Source organism: Nerophis ophidion, linkage group LG27, assembly GCF_033978795.1.
Source record: "Nerophis ophidion isolate RoL-2023_Sa linkage group LG27, RoL_Noph_v1.0, whole genome shotgun sequence".
Lineage (NCBI taxonomy): Eukaryota > Metazoa > Chordata > Actinopteri > Syngnathiformes > Syngnathidae > Nerophis > Nerophis ophidion.
The window spans coordinates 32,625,704-32,647,004 of NC_084637.1; the positions used below are offsets into that span (position 1 = coordinate 32,625,704).

The window sequence follows — 21,301 nt, forward strand, 5'->3', positions numbered from 1 at the left end:
ACAGACGAGCGGTACATCCTGGGTCTCGACTCTGGACAGCCAGTACTTCATCCATGGTCATCGGACGGGACCCCCTCCACAAGGGAGGTGGGGACATAGGAGAAAGAAAAGAAGCGGCAGATCAACTGGTCTAAAAAGGAGGTCTATTTAAAGGCTAGAGTATACAGATGAGTTTTAAGGTGAGACTTAAATGCTTCTACTGAGGTAGCATCTCGAACTGTTACCGGGAGGGCATTCCAGAGTACTGGAGCCCGAACGGAAAACGCTCTATAGCCCGCAGACTTTTTTTGGGCTCTAGGAATCACTAATAAGCCGGAGTCTTTTGAAGGCAGATTTCTTGCCGGGACATATGGTACAATACAATCGGCAAGATAGGATGGAGCTAGACCGTGTAGTATTTTATACGTAAGTAGTAAAACCTTAAAGTCACATCTTGTTACTGTAATTAAATTACTGTTTAATTGCGCGATAAAAAGAGAATGCAAATATAAAAATGGTAATCTTTCAGTTATTTTTTTTTGTAATTGGTTTTCAATCTTCTCTATATTCATATATTATTTTTTCTAAATTAATTTTGGCCAATGGGGGCACATTTCAATTTCTTACAGACACTTGTTATTTCATATGTTGACCAGAGGGTGAGCACTTTTAAAACTGACACACACTTGTTCATCCTATGGTTTTTTCGGGGATGAATAGGGAAGTCCTTCTTTAGCTGCCGTCTAGTTTTATCACATATTGCTACCTCTGCACCTGTCAATGTTTACTTTTGTATGCACGTTAAATCAACAACTTTGGAGCAATGTTCACACACTCTAGTATGTGGCTCTCTATTAGATGCAATTTTTTTTCCGTTTTGGGACCATGATTTCGGTCCTAACTTGTTCACCGGTCCTCATATGAACGGTACTTTTCCTTGTTGATGTCTCAAGAAGGGTACAAATACATGAACACACACACATATTTTTGTATTGTTACCTTCTTGAGACCACCGAAAAAGGCCTACCGCTTTAGGACCACGCTTTATAGATAAATAAAGGTTTTTATTTACAACACTAATAATATATACGTACTATGCACATATAAAAATGGTAATATTTCAGTTATTTTTGTAATTGGTTTTCAATCTTCTCTATATACATATACTATTTTTTCTAAATTAATTTTGGCCAACGGGTGCACATTTCAATTTCTTACAGACACTTGTTATTTCATATGTTGACCAGAGGGTGAGCACTTTTAAAACTGACACACACTTGTTCATCCTATGGTTTTTTCGGGGATGAATAGGGAAGTCCTTCTTTAGCTGCCGTCTAGTCAATGTTTACTTTTGTATGCACGTTAAATCAACAACTTTGGAGCAATGTTCACAGACTCTAGTATCTGGCTCTCTATTACATGCAATGGTTTTCCGTATTGGGACCATGATTTTGCAATTAAACAGAATACTGTTTAGTTGCCCGATAAAAGTAGACGACTTTTAGCCGTAAATTGTACTGCGCTAATATTTCCTGACAGTCCGTGACAACAAGAAACTCAGCGGGAAATTTAAAATTGCAAATTAGTAAACTAAACCGGCCGTATTGGCATGTGTTGCAATGTTATTATTTCATCATTGATATATAAACTATCAGACTGCTTTAAGGGGAAACCTTGCACAATAATAGTGAAAGGAGACGTCAGCTTTCTGGAAATGTGACCTCCAAAACAAGCTAGTTGAACATCCCCGCCATTGATGATTGAGGTGGAACAAACGACACACTCCTCCCTCTCTACCAGCCAGCGAGTTCATCAGGGCTGCTCGGAATATTCAACACGGACGCGAGTGGGCCCGGGGGGGATCTTATTTGCTCAGGTGTCCATCTGCTCCAAGTTGTCTGGGATAATCTCTACATCATGTCACATTTGCATCCGGCTTCCACGAGAAGAGCACGGTGGCTGTGAGCGTCCGGCACTGGCCACTTGCAAGGGTGCAAGATTCTCCACAGACCGGCGTGTTTGCTAATCCGCCACGCGGCTAATGCCACACAATTATGTAAGGATTTAACATGTTTGTTATTGTTTGTTGGTTCAGCTCAATTTGTGCATCCAGCTTTAGTTGGGAAATTAGCTGTAAGATTTTGCTAAACACCGCCAATTTGTTTTGTCTTTTGGCCGCCGGGGGGGATTTGCTGCAGTCCAACTCAGCTTGTCATGTGTCTTATTAGCGGGTTTAGGCAAAGAAAAGGTGCTCCCATTGATCCGCTGATCATTAGCGATCCTCCTTTGGCTTTGTTCCCCTGCCTGACTCAGCAAAAGTATCACAGAGAATTGCCGTGTTTATCGATTCCAACGTTCCGTGAAGATTTCCTCAAGCAGCAGATGGGAATCAACTGCATCTTCCATGGATCCTTGAAGATGTTCAGCACAGGGGTTTTCCCCTCATCCCCCCCAAAAAATGATTGTTTGGAGCACATTTAATCACCCTTTTTACTTTCTCACCACTGGAACTAAATATACAAACCCTGTTTCCCTTGAGTTGGGAAATTGTGTTTGATGTAAATATAAATGGAATACAATCATTTGCAAATCATTTTCAACCCATATTCAGTTGAATGCACTACAAAGACAACATATTTAAAGTTCAAACTCATAAACTTTATAATTCACTTAATAATTCACATGGCTGCAGCACATGCCAAAGTAGTTGGGAAAGGGCATGTTCACCACTGTGTTACATCACCTTTTCTTTTAACAACACTCAATAAACGTTTGGGAACTGAGGAAACTAATTGTTGGAGCTTTGAATGTGGAATTCTTTCTCATTCTTGTTTTATGTAGAGCTTCAGTCGTTCAACAGTCTCCGCTGTCGTATTTTACGCTTCATAATGCGCCACACATTTTCCATGGGAGAAAGGTCTGGACTGCAGGCGGGCCAGTAAAGTACCCGCATTCTTTTTTTACGAAATAAAAAGTAACACGTGCTGAATGTGGCGTGGCATTGTCCTGCTGAGATAAGCAGGGGCGTTTATGAAAACACGACGCTTAGATGGCAGCATATGTTGTTCCAAAACCTGTATGTACCTTTCGGCATTAATGGTGCCTTCACAGATGTGTAAGTTACCCATGCCTTGGGCACTAATGCACCCCCATACCATCACAGATGCTGGCTTTTCAACTTTGCGTCGATAACAGTCTGGATGGTTCGTTTCCCCTTAGGTCCGGATAACACGGTATGGAATATTTCCAAAAACAAATTGAAATGTGGACTCGTCAGACCACAGAACACTTTTCCACTTTGCATCAGTCCATCTTAGATGATCTCTGGCCCAAAGAAGCCGGCGGCGTTTCTGGATGTTGTTGATAAATGGCTTTCGCTTTGCATAGTAGAGCTTTAACTTGCACTTACAGATGCAGTGACGAACTGTATTTAGTGACAGTGGTTTTCTGAAGAGTTCCTGAGCCCATGTGGTGATATCCTTTAGAGATTGATGTCGGTTTTTGATACAGTGCCGTCTGAGGGATCGAAGGTCACGGTCATTCAATGTTGGTTTCCGGCCATGCCGCTTACGTGGAGTGATTTCTCCAGATTCTCTGAACCTTTTGATGATATTATGGAGCGTAGATGTTGAAATCCCTAAATTTCTTGCAATTGCACTTTGAGAAACGTTGTTCTTAAACTGTTTGACTATTTGCTCACGCAGTTGTGGACAAAGGGGTGTACCTCGCCCCATCCTTTCTTGTGAAAGACTGAGCATTTTTTGGGAAGCTGTTTTTATACCCAATCATGGCACCCACCTGTTCCCAATTACCTGTGGGATGTTCCAAATAAGTGTTTGATGAGCATTCCTCAACTTTATCAGTATTTATTGCCACCTTTCCCAACTTCTTTGTCACGTGTTGCTGGCATCAAATTCTAAAGTTAATGATTTGCAAAAAAAAAATGTTTATGAGTTTGAACATCAAATATGTTGTCTTTGTAGCATATTCAACTGAATATGGGTTGAAAATGATTTGCAAATCATTGTATTCTGTTTATATTTACATCGAACACAATTTCCCAACTCATGGAAACAGGGTTTTTATAAATGGTTGATTTATTAAGGTTAGTAAGGGAACGTTTTGTACCTGAAAAGTTCCGGCTACCTTGTTTCTGCAGCCTTCATCAAAGGTGTCACGTGATGTTAGCGTGACGTCGTCTGTGACCTGTTATATGGGTTTTTTCATCCCGCCTGAAGTGGTGGGATGGCGGTGTCCCCCCTGGTGTGCGCCCTGTCGTCTGGATGTCTACCAAACGGCCGTGGGTGGCCCTGCAGGACTGTGTCCCAGGTGTGGGATGGTTGATATGCTCCTTCATCCATGTTGACAGGCTGCAGAACACAAGGTAGCCAAAACGTATCCGGTACAAAACTTTACCTTACTAGCCTAAATAAATCATCCATCCATCCATCTTCTTCCGCTTATCTGAGGTCGGGTCACGGGGGCAGCAGCCTAAGCAAGCACAATATTCACTGATAAATAACACCCTTGGAAAGTTGGAAACAGCATTACCCAATTTATTGTCAGGCTTGAATAAGTCCTAAAAATGATCACCAATTATCGATATGGATCAATATAAAAAATACATTTTAGAATAATCATGTATATATATATTATCACACAACTTTAGTATTTTTAAAGTCCGTTGCTCTAGTTATTAGCAATTGTGCTCAGGCTGTACTTTTTCTATCTGTGCAAGGACAAAAACTTTTTGTCCGAGGGTGTGGCCTCAGCCGCAGATGTTATCTTCGTTTTAGCCCGATAACAGCAACGGACTTTAAGGACCTCAACGAAGATAAGACGACAGCACACAGACGAAGCAGAGACAAGGCGAAATCTCAAGGCCTACAGCATAATCCGTCACGTATTATGCGTCCTGGACCTGCTTTGCATAATATATGTGACCACTCCTTTTAGAAGCGGCCTCAGTGAAGTTGACTGGGGAGCTCCTGAATAAATAGAGGGATGCGGGAGATGAACCTTAGACCGTAGGGCAAGACTGTGACTAAGTGTGCAGCTCCATGCGTTCTCCTCATGAGCTAAATTGAACTCTGTCTCTGCATGATTCCTTGGTTCTTGTCTGTTTAATAGATGTCATCAGTGTTTGAATAATCATGTATATATATATTATCACACATGTATATATATATTATCACACATGTATATATATATTATCACACAACTTTAGTATTCTTAAAGTCGGTTGCTCTAGTTATTAGCTATTGTGCTTAAGCTGTACTTTTTCTATCTGTGCAAGGACAAAAACTTTTTGTCTGAGGGGTGGCCTCAGCCGCAGATGTTATCTTCGTTTTAGCCCGATAACAGCAGCATACTTTAGGGACCACAACGAAGATAAGACGACAGCACACAGACAAAGCAGAGACAAGGCAAAATCACAAGGCCTACAGCATAATCCGTCACGTATTATGCGTCCTGAACCTGCTTTGCATGATATATGTGACCACTCCTTTTAGAGGCGGCCTCAGTGAAGTTGACTGGGGAGCTCCTGAATAAATAAAGGGATGCGGGAGATGAACCTTAGACCGTAGGGCAAGACTGTGACTAAGTGTGCAGCTCCATGCGTTCTCCTCATGAGCTAAATTGAACTCTGTCTCTGCATGATTCCTTGGTTCTTGTCTGTTTAATAGATGTCATCAGTGTTTGAATAATCATGTATATATATATTATCACACATGTATATATATATTATCACACAACTTTAGTATTCTTAAAGTCGGTTGCTCTAGTTATTAGCTATTGTGCTTAAGCCGTACTTTTTCTATCTGTGCAAGGACAAAAACTTTTTGTCTGAGGGGTGGCCTCAGCCGCAGATGTTATCTTCGTTTTAGCCCGATAACAGCAGCATACTTTAGGGACCACAACGAAGATAAGACGACAGCACACAGACAAAGCAGAGACAAGGCAAAATCACAAGGCCTACAGCATAATCCGTCACGTATTATGCGTCCTGAACCTGCTTTGCATGATATATGTGACCACTCCTTTTAGAGGCGGCCTCAGTGAAGTTGACTGGGGAACTCCTGAATAAATAGAGGGACGCGGGAGATGAACCTTAGACCGTAGGGCAAGACTGTGACTAAGTGTTCAGCTCCATGCGTTCTCCTCAAGAGCTAAATTGAACTCTGTCTCTGCATGATTCTTAGCTTCCTGTCTGTTTAATAGATGTCATCAGTGTTTGAACCTGACAATACAGTTTTTAAACAAATGGCCCAGCCCTAGTACCATGTTTCTCATTCCAGTATTACTGCCGGTGCCGTTATAGACACAATTTAGACCGATCACTTTTAGATTATAGGCACCAAAAAACATGAACATTTGTGGGATTTATCGTTATATTTGTAGTCATGCCTTCCCCATTATGTTGCAGGAACTCCACCTACTGCATGAAGGTCTCCATGTCCCTCACCGTGGCAGAAAACGACACAGACCTCTGCTACAACGCCAAGATGAGGTTCTTTGAGAAGGCGGAGCTGAGCAAAAGCAAGGACATCACCTGCACTGGCATCGAAGACTACACCCAGTCAGGAGTGGAGCCTCAGATCAAGTGGTACAAGGTAAGATGATGTCCAAGTCACAATGAATATACTGTAATGTCGGTCAGTATTCTAAGACAGAGCACAACCAATACCTAAGGCTCCAATATCAGCAAACATTAACTTCACTAAGTACGTGGTCCCCGACTTAAAGAAGTTGAGAAACTTATTGGGGTGTTACCATTTAGTGGACAATTGTACGGAATATGTACTGTACTGTGCAATCTACTAATAAAAGTTTCAATTAATCAATCAAAAAATATTAGGGTTGTACGTTATACCGGTATTACAAACCCCGTTTCCATATGAGTTGGGAGATTGTGTTGGATGTAAATAGAAACGGAATATCAGGAACACTTCAGAAAACCACTGTCACTAAACACAGTTCGTCGCTACATCTGTAAGTGCAAGTTAAAGCTCTACTATGCAAAGCGAAAGCCATTTATCAACAACATCCAGAAACGTCGCCGGCTTCTCTGGGCCCGAGATCATCCAAGATTGACTGATGCAAAGTGGAAAAGTGTTCTGTTTTTGGAAATATTCGACATCGTGTCATCCGGACCGAAAGGGGAAGCGAACCATCCAGACTGCTATCGACGCAAAGTTGAAAAGCCAGCATCTGTGATGGTATGGGGGTGCATTAGTGCCCAAGGCATGGGTAACTTACACATCTGTGAAGGCACCATTAATGCTGAAAGGTACATACAGGTTTTGGAACAACATATGCTGCCATCTAAGCGCCGTCTTTTTCATGGACGCCCCTGCTTATTTCAGCAAGACAATGCCAAGCCACATTCAGCACGTGTTACAACAGCGTGGCTTCGTAAAAAAAAGAGTGTGGGTATTTTACTGGCCCGCCTGCAGTCCAGACCTGTCTGAAGCGTAAAATAGGACAGCGGAGACCCCGGACTGTTGAACGACTGAAGCTCTACATAAAACAAGAATGGGAAAGAATTCCACTTTCAAAGCTTCAACAATTAGTTTCCTCAGTTCCCAAACGTTTATTGAGTGTTATTAAAAGAAAAGGTGACGCAGTGGGAGAGTGGCCGTGCGCAACCCGAGGGTCCCTGGTTCAATCCCCACCTAGTGCCAACCTCGTCACGTCCGTTGTGTCCTGAGCAAGATACTTCACCCTTGCTCCTGATGGGTGCTGGTTAGCGCCTTGCATGGCAGCTCCCTCCATCAGTGTGTGAATGTGTGTGTGAATGGGTAAATGTGGAAGTAGTGTCAAAGCGCTTTGAGTACCTTGAAGGTAGAAAAGCGCTATACAAGTACAACCCATTTTATCATTTAACACAGTCGTGAACATGCCCTTTCCCAACTACTTTGGCACGTGTTGCAGCCATGAAATTCTAAGTTATTTATTATTTGCAAAAAAAAAATAAAGTATATGAATTTGAACATCAAATATGTTGTCTTTGTAGCATATTCAACTGAATATGGGTTGAAAAGGATTTGCAAATCATTGTATTCTGTTTATATTTACATCTAACACAATTTCCCAACTCATATGGAAATGAGTGATATGGCTTAAAAATATTGAGATATTAATTAAACGCCATATCGCCCAGCCCTACCACACAAAGTAGGTCCATAAAGGGGCAAAACCCTTTATGTTTGGGGCGAAACCTGTGTGTGTGTGTGTGTGTGTGTGTGTGTGTGTGTGTGTGTGTGTGTGTGTGTGTGTGTGTGTGTGTGTGCGTGAGTGCGTGCGTGCGTGCGTGCGTGCGTGCGTGCGTGCGTGCGTGCGTGCGTGCGTGCGTGCGTGCGTGCGTGCGTGCGTGCGTGCGTGCGTGCGTGCGTGCGTGCGTGCGTGCGTGCGTGCGTGCGTGCGTGTGTGCTAGCTATAGTGGAAAGGGGGGCCCCTCACAACCTACTGACCAAATGTGGGTCCATACAAAGTAGGCAAGACATTTGTGTGTGTGTGTGTGTGTGTGTGTGTGTGTGTGTGTGTGTGTGTGTGTGTGTGTGTGTGTGTGTGTGTGTGTGTGTGTGTGTGTGTGTGTGTGTGTGTGTGTGTGTGTGTGTGTGTGTGTGTGTGTGTGTGTGTGTGTGTGTGTGTGTGTGTGTGTGTGTGTGTGTGTGTGTGTGTGTGCGTGCGTGCGTGCGTGCGTGCGTGCGTGCGTGCGTGCGTGCGTGCGTGCGTGCGTGCGTGCGTGCGTGCGTGCGTGCGTGCGTGCGTGCGTGCGTGCGTGCTAGCTATAGTGGAAAGGGGGGCCCCTCACAACCTACTGACCAAATGTGGGTCCATACAAAGTAGGCAAGACATTTGTGTGTGTGTGTGTGTGTGTGTGTGTGCGTGTGTGCTACCTATAGTGGAAAGGGGGGCCCCTCACAACCTACTGACCAAATGTGGGTCCATACAAAGTAGGCAAGACATTTGTGTGTGTGTGTGTGTGTGTGTGTGTGTGTGTGTGTGTGTGTGTGTGTGTGTGTGTGTGTGTGTGTGTGTGTGTGTGTGTGTGTGCGTGTGAGTGAGATTTAGAACCAACCTAAAATTGAACAGTTCTTTTTCAGTCTCCCACCAAACCCGATTAAAATAGCGGATAATGACTGTGGGTGTTTAAGCCTCCAGTATTTGGCTCACGCTTTCTTAGGCCGCAGTCTGAGGCCAAACCCCGCAGTGCCCCAATTTCCTCTTGCCTCGGGTGGTTCAGTGGCCCAAAATCACAGAAGGCTCAACTCTAACTAAAAGTGAATACGATTTTTTTTTTTTTTTTGAAAGCCATCCTGAATTAACAGTAGACGAGGATTTAGGCAAATATCCTCATTGTGTTGTGTTTCAGTGCCATTATTCTCAAGGTGTCTTCCCTCTGCCTGAAACACAGGAGTGCAATCCAAAGCAGTGGAGACAGACGATCGAGAGGCGGAGCGACATCCTCTCCATCAAGGAAGTGCGGGAAGATGACATTGGGAATTACACCTGCGAGTTGCAGTTTGGAAACTTTGTGGTGCGGAGGACCACGGAGCTGTCGGTCACAGGTAAGGAGGAATTCAAACTCACGGTCCCTTTTATTCGGTCGGTTTGGCACATCCTCAGAGATTTGCAATGTTTGGATCCAGGTTTTATGCAGCCGATCACGATACCGATCATACATCAGGGATATCGGCTGATACAAATACCGATATAATATTAACTGTTGATCTGTAAACTAGAATATTAACTCATCGGTGAGTTAGTGCTGTAACGGGTTCTGGGTATTTGTTCTGTTGTGTTTATGTTACGAAAGTTCTCACGAAATGTGTTTGTCATTCTTGTTTGGTGTGGGCTCACAGTGTGGCGCATATTTGTAACAGTGTTAAAGTTGTTTATACGGCCACCCTCAGTCTGACCAGTATGGCTGTTGACCAAGTATGCCTTGCGTTCACTTGTGTGTGTGAAAAGCCGTAGATATTATGCGACTGGGCCGGCACGCAAAGGCAGTGCCTTTATAGTTTGTTGGCGCTCTGTACTTCTCCCTATGTCCGTAAACACAGGTAGTTTTAAAAAGTCATACATTTTACTTTTTGAAACCGATAGCAATCATTTTGAAAACGATACCGATAATTTCCAATATTACATTTTAAAGCATTTTTTTGTGGGTTCTTCCGAGGATGTTGTAGTCGTAATGATTTGTGCAGTCCTTTGAGACATTTGTGATTTGGGGCTATATAAATAAACATTGATTGATTTATCGGTTGATGATATCGGCAGTCCGATATTATCAGACATCCTTAATTTTTACTATAAACGTTGCTTGGGGTGATGAATGAAGAATCTATGGGAGTAAAAACGCTATGGACGGCAATTCTCCTTCCTGTTGAAAATACTACCAGTAAATTGAAGGACACTGCAGCACCTGCAGTGAATTAATTCATCCAACAGATGGCACCATAGCATAAACAATAGAACGCCCTCTATGTTTTTGCTCGTATTTTTTTATACTATTTTTATTATGGCTTGCTGTGAAGAAAAATCCATAAATTATCCGCGCCGTTTTATAAGCCGCAAGGTTCAAAGTGTAAGAAGAAAGTAGCGGGTTATGGTCCAGAATTCACAATATAAGATAAGCTTCTTAAATATGTGCAATTATGTTTACTTTAGTTACGGCATAGCTCGGTTGGTAGAGTGGCCGTGCCAGCAACTTGAGGGTTGCAGGTTTGATTCCCGCTTCCGCCATTCTAGTCACTGCCGTTGTGTCCTTGGGCAAGGCACTTTACCCACCTGCTCCCAGTGCCACCCACACTGGTTTAAAATGTAACTTAGATATTGGGTTTCACGATGTAAAGCGCTTTGAGTCACTAGAGAAAAGCGCTGTATAAATATAATTCACTTCACTACTTCCTATACAAAAACTTAATTAGTTTATTTTCCAAATATGGCATCAGAGGTTTGGTCTTGAACTGGGTAAAACGCTATTTAACCAACAGGAAGCAATATGTGAAGATGGGTGAAAATATGTTAACACGGCCAGATATATCTTGTGGTGTACCCCAGGGATTGGGTTCAAACGCTGATGCCATTTATTAAACAGACAAGAAGCAAGGAATCATGCAGAGACAAAGTTCAATTTCTCTCATGAGGAGACACGTGTGGCTGTTTTCTAGTTACAGATCCAAACTACGTTCTAAAAATCTATCTATTTATCCGGAAAGTCCCCTATAACATCACTTTACACAAGTTAACATAGTCCCAACGTTGGCATTTGACAGCTCTTGGTGTAAAATAAAAAATAAAAAAAAATACAAGTGCAGCTGGTTATCGTTTGCAAAGAAGTGCTGACTTTCTGCAAAGTCTCCCGACGACACCGTGACTCATTTTGGTCAAAACGCACGTTTCCTGCCAGGATCAGGATGAACCGGCACTGACGTGGGCTTGAACAAAAGGCGCCAGTCAGGAGGTTTCAGATGGATCCGGGGCTGCCGTCATGGCCTCGCCGCACGCGGTGGCTGCGAGGTGGGAATAAGTGTTGGCCGCTATCTGATGGAGCGTTCTGGTCCCTGTAAAGAGTCAAAGCAGGGTTGTAAATCATTCACAAAACCAGGCGTAATCTCTTTAAATGCTTTGGAGGCTTTTGGAAACGGGAGGTAAGTACGAGCAAGCGGCACTTCAGTCCGTAAAAGGGTAGTAAATGATTTCAGAAAGGAATGCAGTGTATTAATGTCTGATGTGAAGGTTGTCCACAGTGGAGAGGGCTTTCCTCTTATAGATGCCAACATCCTTTTAACATCCACCTCCTGGGTGGGAAGCTGAGGACACGCTCAGCTCTCTTAATAAGTATTTTTCTTTTACTGAGCCCACACCAGCACACTCAGTCTGCTTCATAAGTGAAAACACGACTTTAGTCCACTCTGGTAAAACCGTCTTTATCTGAGAGCGATGCACGATGACAATAACCACCCGTCTTAAAAGGGAACTGCACTTTTTTACTAATTTTGCCTATTTTTCACACCCCTTATTAGGGTGGTACGGTATACCAGTACTACGTGGGGAGGGGGGGTTGCCCACATATGCCGGGTCCTCTCCAAGGTTTCTCATAGTCATCATTGTCACTGTCACCGACGTCCCACTGGGGTGAGTTTTTCCTTGCCCTTATGTGGGCTCTACCGAGGATGTCGTTGTGGTTTGTGCAGCCCTTTGAGACACTTGTGATTTAGAGCTATATAAATAAACATTGATTGATTGATAGTATAGTATTGCGGCACTAATGAATCTAAGACATACTTGCCAATCTTGAAGACTTCTGAATTCGGGATATGGGGGGCGTGGCCGGGGTTTAGGGGGAGGAGTATATTTATAGCAAGAAATTAAATGAGCTCAAATATACCTACAAATGAGGGCAGCACGGTGGTGTAGGGTTTAGTGCATCTGCCTCACAATACGAAGGTCCTGAGTAGTCCTGAGTTCAATCCCGGGCTCGGGATCTTTCTGTGTGGAGTTTGCATGTGGCTTACTCCCACCTCCAAGGACATGCACCTGGGGATAGGCCCCTCCCACCTCCAAAGGCAGGCACCTGGGGATAGGCCCCTCCCACCTCCAAAGACATGCACCTGGGGATAGGCCCCTCCCACTTCCAAAGACATGCACCTGGGGATAGGCCCCTCCCACCTCTAAAGGTAAGCACCTGGGGATAGGCCCCTCCCACCTCCAAAGACATGCACCTGGGGATAGTCCCCTCCCACCTCCAAAGACATGCACCTAGGGATAAGCCCCTCCCACCTCCAAAGACATGCACCTAGGGATAAGCCCCTCCCATTTCCAAAGACATGCACCTGGGGATAGTCCCCTCCCACCTCCAAAGGCATGCACCTAGGGATAAGCCCCTCCCATTTCCAAAGACATGCACCTGGGGATAGTCCCCTCCCACCTCCAAAGGCATGCACCTGGGGATAGGCCCCTCCCACCTCCAAAGGCATGCACCTGGGGATAGTCCCCTCCCACCTCCAAAGGCATGCACCTGGGGATAGGCCCCTCCCACCTCCAAAGACATGCACCTGGGGATAGGCTCCTCCCACCTCCAAAGGCATGCACCTGAGGATAGTCCCCTCCCACCTCCAAAGGCATGCGCCTGGGGATAGGTCTCTCCCACCTCCAAAGACATGCACCTGGGGATAGGCCCCTCCCACTTCCAAAGACATGCACCTGGGGATAGGTTGATTGGCAACACTAAATGGTCCCTAGTGTGTGAATGTGAGTGTGAATGTTGTCTGTCTATCTGTGTTGGCCCTGTGATGAGGTGGTGACTTGTCCATGGTGCATGCTGCCTCCCGCCCGATTGTAGCTGAGATAGGCACCAGAAAATGTATATATATATATATATTTTTTTTTTTTTTTTTTTTTTTTATTTTTATTTTTTTTTCCAGCCCAATGCAACCCTCAAGTCAAAAAGTGTGTAAACCCCCGTCCAAGACTGTCTTTCCATCTTCGACAATTTATCCCCTCTGCGGCCAGGGAGAGGAAGTATTTGATTGTTGTTTAAAAGTGCAACTTTTATGATTACCTAAATGTTTTTGCTTCGACGTGACCTTTCCATCATCAGGCATGTTTACCAAACTTTATGGAGTGTTAAAATCAGCCTCCCGCAGATAATTCCAATCACCATCAAACTCCTTCTCACTTGCCTCCTCCAACAGCCTGCAGGCAATCTGAAAGCAGTGCAATGGGACGAAAGGTCAGAATTCATTTCATTATAATGAGGACCAAAATAACAATAAGTCTCCTCGCAGGCTGATTGGAAGTGGGATTCTCTTTTAAAATGAAAGTTGGGGCTTTTTTTTTTAACGTTTGATGTACTTGATTAAGCCGAATTAAACAATATGATGATAAGGAAGATATTCACGGGATTATCCACTTTGCTGAGTAAAACGGACCAAAGGTGGAGGTAACGAGCTGTTCACCTGCCTGTCATGTTGAACCAGCTTTGTAGTACGAGACGATAAATAACAGACTCAACTCCTCGTTGTAAATTGTCTGCTTTCCTGTTTTGTAGTCAGTGACGCACCACTCCCAAGCACGTCATCAACATAAAAGCGGAGTGCTTTTTAACGGATTCCTCTGCAAACTGCCGTGAAGAAGAATATAACAAGATGGATGGCAATTTACGCAGCAGGAAACATCAATAACAAGCTGTCACGACTGTAGAGAAATAAAAACATTTGCCGCGTTTATATTCTTTAGGAGCGCAGGGTCGCCTGTCACTCGCATTTGGTTGACCCAATTGTCCCTGACTTCAATCAATCAATCAATCAATCAATCAATTAATTAAAGTTTATTATTTATACAACCCTTAATCACAATTTAAATTTTAGCTGTTGCTTGAGACGGCCTGGCTCTCAGTCTCCTCTCTATTTCATCCCAATGGTGTTCTATCGGGTTCAGGTCAGGACTCTGTGCAGGCCAGTCAAGTTCATCCACACCAGACTCTGTCATCCATGTCTTTATGGACCTTGTCATGTTGGAAGAGGAAGGGGCCCGCTCCAAACTTTTCCCACAAGGCTGGGAGCATGGAATTGTTCAAAATGTTTTGCTATCCTGGAGCATTCAAAGTTCCTTTCACTGGAACTAAGGGGCCAAGTCCAGCTATTGAAAAACAACCCCACACCATAATTCTGGTCATTTGGATGGTTGGCCAAATATTTTTGGCAATATAGCGTGTACGGATATGTTTGCTGTAAATGTTGATAGATTTTGCTCTACAGTCCCTTGTGGATCATTAAAGTTTGTCTAAGTCTAAGTCTAACCTCATAGGAATTTTCCACCATTCTTCCAAAAGCTAATTGGTGAGGTCACACACTGATGTTGGTCGAGAAGGCCTGGTTCGCGGTCTCCGCTCTAATTCATCCCAATGGTGTTCTACCGGGTTCAGGTCAGGACTCTGTGCAGGCCAGTCAAGTTCATCCACACCAGACTCTGTCATCCAAACTGTTCCCACAAGGTTGGGAGCATGGAATTGTCCAAAATGTTTTGGTATCCTGGAGCATTCAAAGTTCCTTTCACTGGAACTAAGGGGCCAAGTCCAGCTATTGAAAAACAACCCCACACCATAATTCTGATCATTTTAAAGAATGGGTGGCCAATATCGTGTATTTGATTCCTTGTGTTACTAATTTGTTAGATGCCTGTACGTGTTCAGATTGGATGTTTGGCCAATAAAAACGGAATCTACCGCTAAATGTGCAATATCAAGCAAATTGACATAAATCTTGAGGAGAAACCTGTTACGGTCGGGTCGCTCGCATGCTAATGCAAGGCTAGTTCCCCCAAGATGCAGACGGAACTCCAGAGGCAGCATGCAGGTAGGAGAATGGTTTATTCTTCATAAATCAGTCCAAAAATACAAAAATGCAGGAAAATTCAAATAAACAGACTGAACGGCAAGCTAAGGCAAAGCTAACGCTAAAAGCTTAGCATCGAAAACAAGAGGCAAGAGTCATCAAACGTAACTGTTGCATGGAGTGAACTAGACAGCCAGACTGAGTGTGGCGAAAAGCAGGAATCAATCAAATATTATTTATATAGCCCTAAAAGCAGAGTGTCAACAATAACATCCTCAGATCAGATCAGGGCAAGGAAAAACTCAACTTAATGAGATACAATGAGAAACCTTGGAGAGGACTGCAGATGTGGGGAGGTCCCGCCGCTGCTGCTCACTGCTCACTTTAGTTTTCATCCATTTGGAATTCAGCTAGCTTACCGTATTTCCTTGAATTGCTGCCGGGTATATAGTATGCGCCTGACTAGAATTACTGCCGGGTCAAACTTGTTTCGCCAATTTTTTTTTTTATTAGCGCATGCCTAGAATTTCCACTGGGTCAAACTCGTCACGTCACGAGTGACACTTCACCTGTCATCATTTTCAAAATGGAGGAGGCTGATTTCAATCATTTGAAATCGCATAAAGGGAAGAAGATTAAGAGCTATTCAGTAGGATTTAAGGTTTGAATATGCTAAAAAGAACAGTAAGCAGCTATGTTTTATTAACATACCGTAGCTGCGTGTGTCAAATATGAGTCATTAAATGACTCCCGCCTCCTGGTGGTAGAGGGCGCTAGTGATCCTTCTTGCGACTACTCGGCTGCAGAAGAAGTGACAACAAGCAGCAATCGTTTATTTTTTCCTCTCGCTTGCACTTTTAACATGGAGGATTACATATCTAAAATAAAACAGTTTTCTAAACTGGACTTTCAATCTAAGCAGGAGGTAATAAAGGAAGATCTCCATCGAGACAGAGAGACTTTTAAAACTGAAGAAAGATAAGGAAGACTTCTATAAACAAGTTATCGATGCGTTTGATCAGAAGGAGCTGCGCATGGACTTCATTTATAAGTAAAGGTAAGACCATAATAACGTTTTTTGTATTAAATGTGCTTTTCATGATGGTATCCTTACATCACACTCAAATTTATAAGCGCAGGCCTAAATTTACTGCATGCCTTTGGTAAGTGCCGGAGTGAGAAGAGGTTTTAAATTCAAGGAAATACGATATGTATTCGTGCTCTGCCAAATCTGCCGGAGGCCTTCAGCATTAACAATGCGGGATCTGTAAGTGAACGGGCACATACAGTTGATAGACAGTTGCGGTAGCCAATTAGATCACACGTCATTGACAGCAGCCTATCTAAGTAACCTGATGTTAACGAGACTGTGATTGGATACTCACTTTTCACTCCAAAGTGAGTATCCAATCCCAAGTTCCGATTTAGCGGGAATTGTTGTGCCGTAGCCATACCGAGATAGCGGAGAAGGAGAACAAAACGTTGATTAGGTGGCAGACATGTAGCGTCCCGGAAGAGTTGACGCTACAAGTAATTCTGGGAATTTGTTCTGTTGTGTTTATGTTGTTGTTCAGTATGGTTTCACTGTATGTGTGAAGTGAAGTGAATTATATTTATATAGCGCTTTTCTCAAGTGACTCAAAGCGCTTTACATAGTGAAACCCAATATCTAAGTTACGTTTAAACCAGTGTGGGTGGCACTGGGAGCAGGTGGGTAAAGTGTCTTGCCCAAGGACACAACGTCAGTGACTAGGATGGCAGAAGCGGGAATCGAACCTGCAACCCTCAAGTTGCTGGCACGGCCACTCTACCAACCGAGCTATGCCGCCCCATGTTCGTCACATGTTTATGACAGTGGCCTCGTTCATAGGGCCACCTTTAGTGTGACACAGGGGTGCCCATTACGTCGATCGCGAGCTACCAGTCGACCGCGGGGGGTGTGTCAGTCGATCTCAAGCCAGGCTTTTAAAAAAAATAGACCTAAAAATGAGTGATCATCAATCTTCACCAAGACGTCACTTAAATGACATTCACGGTACCGGAGGGTCTTGTGAGATGACGCTGGCTGCTGCAAGATCATTATTATGAAAATATGACCGAGAGGAAGGCGAGAAACACTTTTTATTTCAACAGACTCTCGCAAAACCGTCAAAACTCTAAAGGCCGACTGCACATTTCCTATCTTCACAATAAAAGCCCTGCTTCATGCTGCCTGCGCTAACTAAATACAGAGTCTCAGAAAGCTGGCGTGCACATCACTTGTGCACGCCAGCTTTCCGAGACTCTTATTTTGTTAGCGCAGGCAGCATGAAGCAGGGCTTTTATTGTGAAGATAGGAAATGTGCAGTCGGCCTTTAGAGTTTTGACGGAAGGGACGGCGCGAAAGTCTGTTGAAATAAAAAGTGTTTCTCGCCTTCCTCTCTGTCATTTTTTCATAATAATGAACTGGCAGCAGCCAGCGTCATTTCACAAGACCCTCGGGTGCCGTGAATGTCAATCAAGCAAGCTACGGAATTTGCCGCCAATGTTTTTCTTGTAAAGTGTATGGAAGCTGGATGAATTAGATGCCAAAAACCAACCACTTTCATGTGGTATTGTACAGAAAGGACAACTTTTTTTCTCCTCCATTTGAAAATGTGGGCGTTATCATCATTACTGTCTGATTCCAATCAATGCAAGTCATCAGAATCAGGTAATACACCAACTTATATTCTTGTCTTTGTGAAAGAAAGACATCTATATGTGTTACACATGCTTGTATTATCATTAAACACATTTAACTTGTTTACAAAAATGTCTCTTTCATAAATAAATAAATATAAATGATATATATAAATGAGGTATATCCCCTCGAGTTGGTCAATTAAAAAGTAGCTCGCCTGCAGAAAAAGTGTGGGCACCCCTGGTGTGACATATATGGCTGTTGACTGAGTATGCCCTTCATTCACTTGTGAGACGACGTCGGCCATCTACCTCAACTGTTCTAGCGATGAAATGGGGAAATGCTTGCCATTTCCACTCAAATTAGCTGACGAGGAGGAGTACTCCTGGCTTATACGGTTTAGCTCGGGTGGTAGAGCGGCCGTGCCAGGAACTTGAGGGTTGCAGGTTCGATTCCCGCTTCTGCCATCCTAGTCACTGCCGTTGTGTCCTTGGGCAAGACACTTTACCCACCTGCTCCCAGTGCCACCCACACTGGTTTAAATGTAACTTAGATATTGGGTGTCACTATGTAAAGCGCTTTGAGTCACTAGAGAAAAAGCGCTATATAAATATAATTCACTTCACTTCATATGTTTTTTACTATTTTCATTTTGACACTACCACATGAGATATGTTTTAATAAGTGATGCGTTTTAATTGATTATTAATTGCACCAGAAAATAACCTGTTTTGTACACTGTTGAGGTGTTTCAATGCCCAGTAGGGCCTGAATGTGTTTCTGTGTAGTATTTATCCAGCAATGAAATCCGTAAAACAATCATACAGTACTTTTTCCTCTTAAATGTTCATGTCTGTACATGTTCGTGGAAACTGAATTAAAATGGGACATTTTGGTGCTCCTTTTTCTTTTTTTTTAATCATATCAAGCTTTTTTGGTTTGTTCATGACGTGAAGATCTTCACACCCTCGGAGTGGCTGTGTCTCAGTGGGAGCTGGCTGCTTTAATTAGGGCTGTCACTCAAGCATCTGCTCTGTTCTTTCCCTCATTTTACCCGCTGGCTCTTTCACGCTTGCTTTGACCAGACCTTTTTGTTGTTTCTAATATCATCATTTGACGTTTGCCCTTGGATCTTGCTCGCTTATTCCTAACCGCGACCGTTGACTCGTTCTTTTATCAGAACTGCACCGAGGGCTTGGCCCAAAAACACGACGTCGATATATGGCCATAGACATAAATGTGTAGGATCAGGGGTGTCCAAAGTGCGGCCCAGGGGCCATTTGGGGGCCTGCGGGTCATTCTTTAATGGCCCCACGGCACATTCTAAAAATACAATAAAAAAAATAAATAAAAAAAGTGGTATTAAAAGTACAAACAGGTGAAATGTAACAAGAAAATGTTGCAATGCTTTAATAACACAAAACTGCCATGTAGGCTGTTTCTTTCTTTAAAAAATAATAATGAATCAAAATCAATGTCATTATGAATTATTGACCTATTCAAGGCTTCAATTATGTCACATTAAATATTCCACTTTGAAATATTTTTTGGGGGAAAATGTTGCATATTTTGTGTTTTGCCGTATAAAAAAACTGAGCTGTTTTTTTTAAAGAAGGGCCTGAACAAACAAACAAAACATAAACAACAATAAAACTTAAAATTGACGGATGTATCTGAATCTGATCTCGAGATTCCATCCATCCATCCATTTTCAACCGCTTATTCCCTATCGGGGTCGTGGGGGGCGCTGGCGCCTATCTCAGCTACAATCGGGCGGAAGGCGGGGTACACCCTGGACAAGTCGCCACCTCATCGCAGGGCCAACACAGATAGACAACGGTGGCAGAGGGGTTAGTGCGTCTGCCTCACAATACGAAGATCTCGAGATTATTGTGCTAAAAGTAAACAGTATAAAAAAATGTATAATTTATTTTTTAACACTTTAATGAGCCTTTTGGATCCTGTTGGATTCGGTTGTCTTTTTATTTCCTAGTCAAATTTTAGAACAGCTAAAGTGTGAGCCTTTTACATAGACCTTGAATTTGGAATGTCGGAATGAAGCCATAACAATCTGTTATCTCAACTGTCCAAGGTAGGGAGGAGAAGAAGAGGGACGGGTGAGAGTGAGTGAGGAGGGAGAAACTGCCATTTTTAGGATTAGATCAGTTTGGACCGTATCTTTGAAAGGTTGTATCTAGATTGATCTCCCAAAGCGCTTTGGTTATAAAATATCAAAATGAGCAACCTCTGTCTGTGATTGAGTTAAAACCAGCTTATGTGTCATAAAAGAACCTGGGGGCGTTGACCGAAGGAAGAACGGGTCCAAAACGCAACAATCCCCAATTATTTTAGTGTGATTTGTTTTTAAGTGTCAAAGCTCAAAAAATAATAATGAATCAAAATCCAAAATTAAGGCTTAAATTATTATATAATCTGAAATATTCCACCTAAAAAAGTTATTGGGTGAAAATATTGCATATTTTGTGTTTTTTCCATTTTTTTATTCTAATGTTGATCTAGAGATTTAAAACTTGCATAATAATAAAAATAATAATACTGAATAATGACACATTTTTAATATTTTTTTTGACCAAAAGCCTTTGGGGTTCCCAGGATCATAACTAAGTAGAGGCCTAAATGTATATTTTTTTATACATATATTGTATTGGTTTTTAAAATAAAAATTATGAAAATGGCCCCCGCTTCCTCTGATTTTTCAGAGGGCGGCCCTCAGTGGAAAAAGTTTGGAGACCCCTGTGTCTTATATATATACCTCTTGTTCAATATATATACCTCTGTTATAGCTGCTCACACGGTCAATAAGGTGGCCACTATGTTTGACAGATCAAGTTAATGTGTATTATATTTATCCATGACAGCATTTTTGTTGTAAATTGTGAGGTGTGTCTGTTAAAATCATGGTAGTTTTTACAAATGAAAGATGTGAACAAGAGCATGTATTGTCTTTGTGTGATGATGTAAATGAGATGTGGTTTTATTGTATATTAAATATGTGTCCATGATAGGGCATTTTATGACTTTTATTAATTTGATTATGTGATATGGTATGATTTTATTGTTATAATTTTATTGCATGATTTTTGTATCTTTTTAATTTAGGTAGCCAGGGACTGCAGATGGAAATGAGCTATTTAGCTATAATCTGGTACAGAACATATCTGTCTTTGAGCTCAATGTTTCTGTGCATTGTCCCTTCAAATAAAGACTAAACATTTTGGTCGGAAAAAAAAAACGGAAGTTACGAAGCAAGGTTGGTTGCATGAACAAAGGAAGTCACTCTGGTAACCGAGCA

The 21,301-nt window shown here is 42.7% G+C and overlaps 1 protein-coding gene across 3 annotated transcripts in view; it reads left to right on the forward strand.

Moving 5' to 3' along the window:
• The window catches only part of LOC133544167 (interleukin-1 receptor accessory protein-like 1), a 573,629-nt gene that overhangs the window by 350,415 nt on the left and 201,913 nt on the right, over positions 1-21,301 (forward strand). For all 3 annotated transcript variants that reach the window (XM_061889267.1, XM_061889265.1, XM_061889268.1), the window contains exons 4-5: positions 6,407-6,593; positions 9,401-9,554. In XM_061889267.1, the coding sequence (XP_061745251.1) occupies positions 6,407-6,593; positions 9,401-9,554 (341 nt within the window). The remainder of the gene's footprint in view (positions 1-6,406; positions 6,594-9,400; positions 9,555-21,301) is intronic.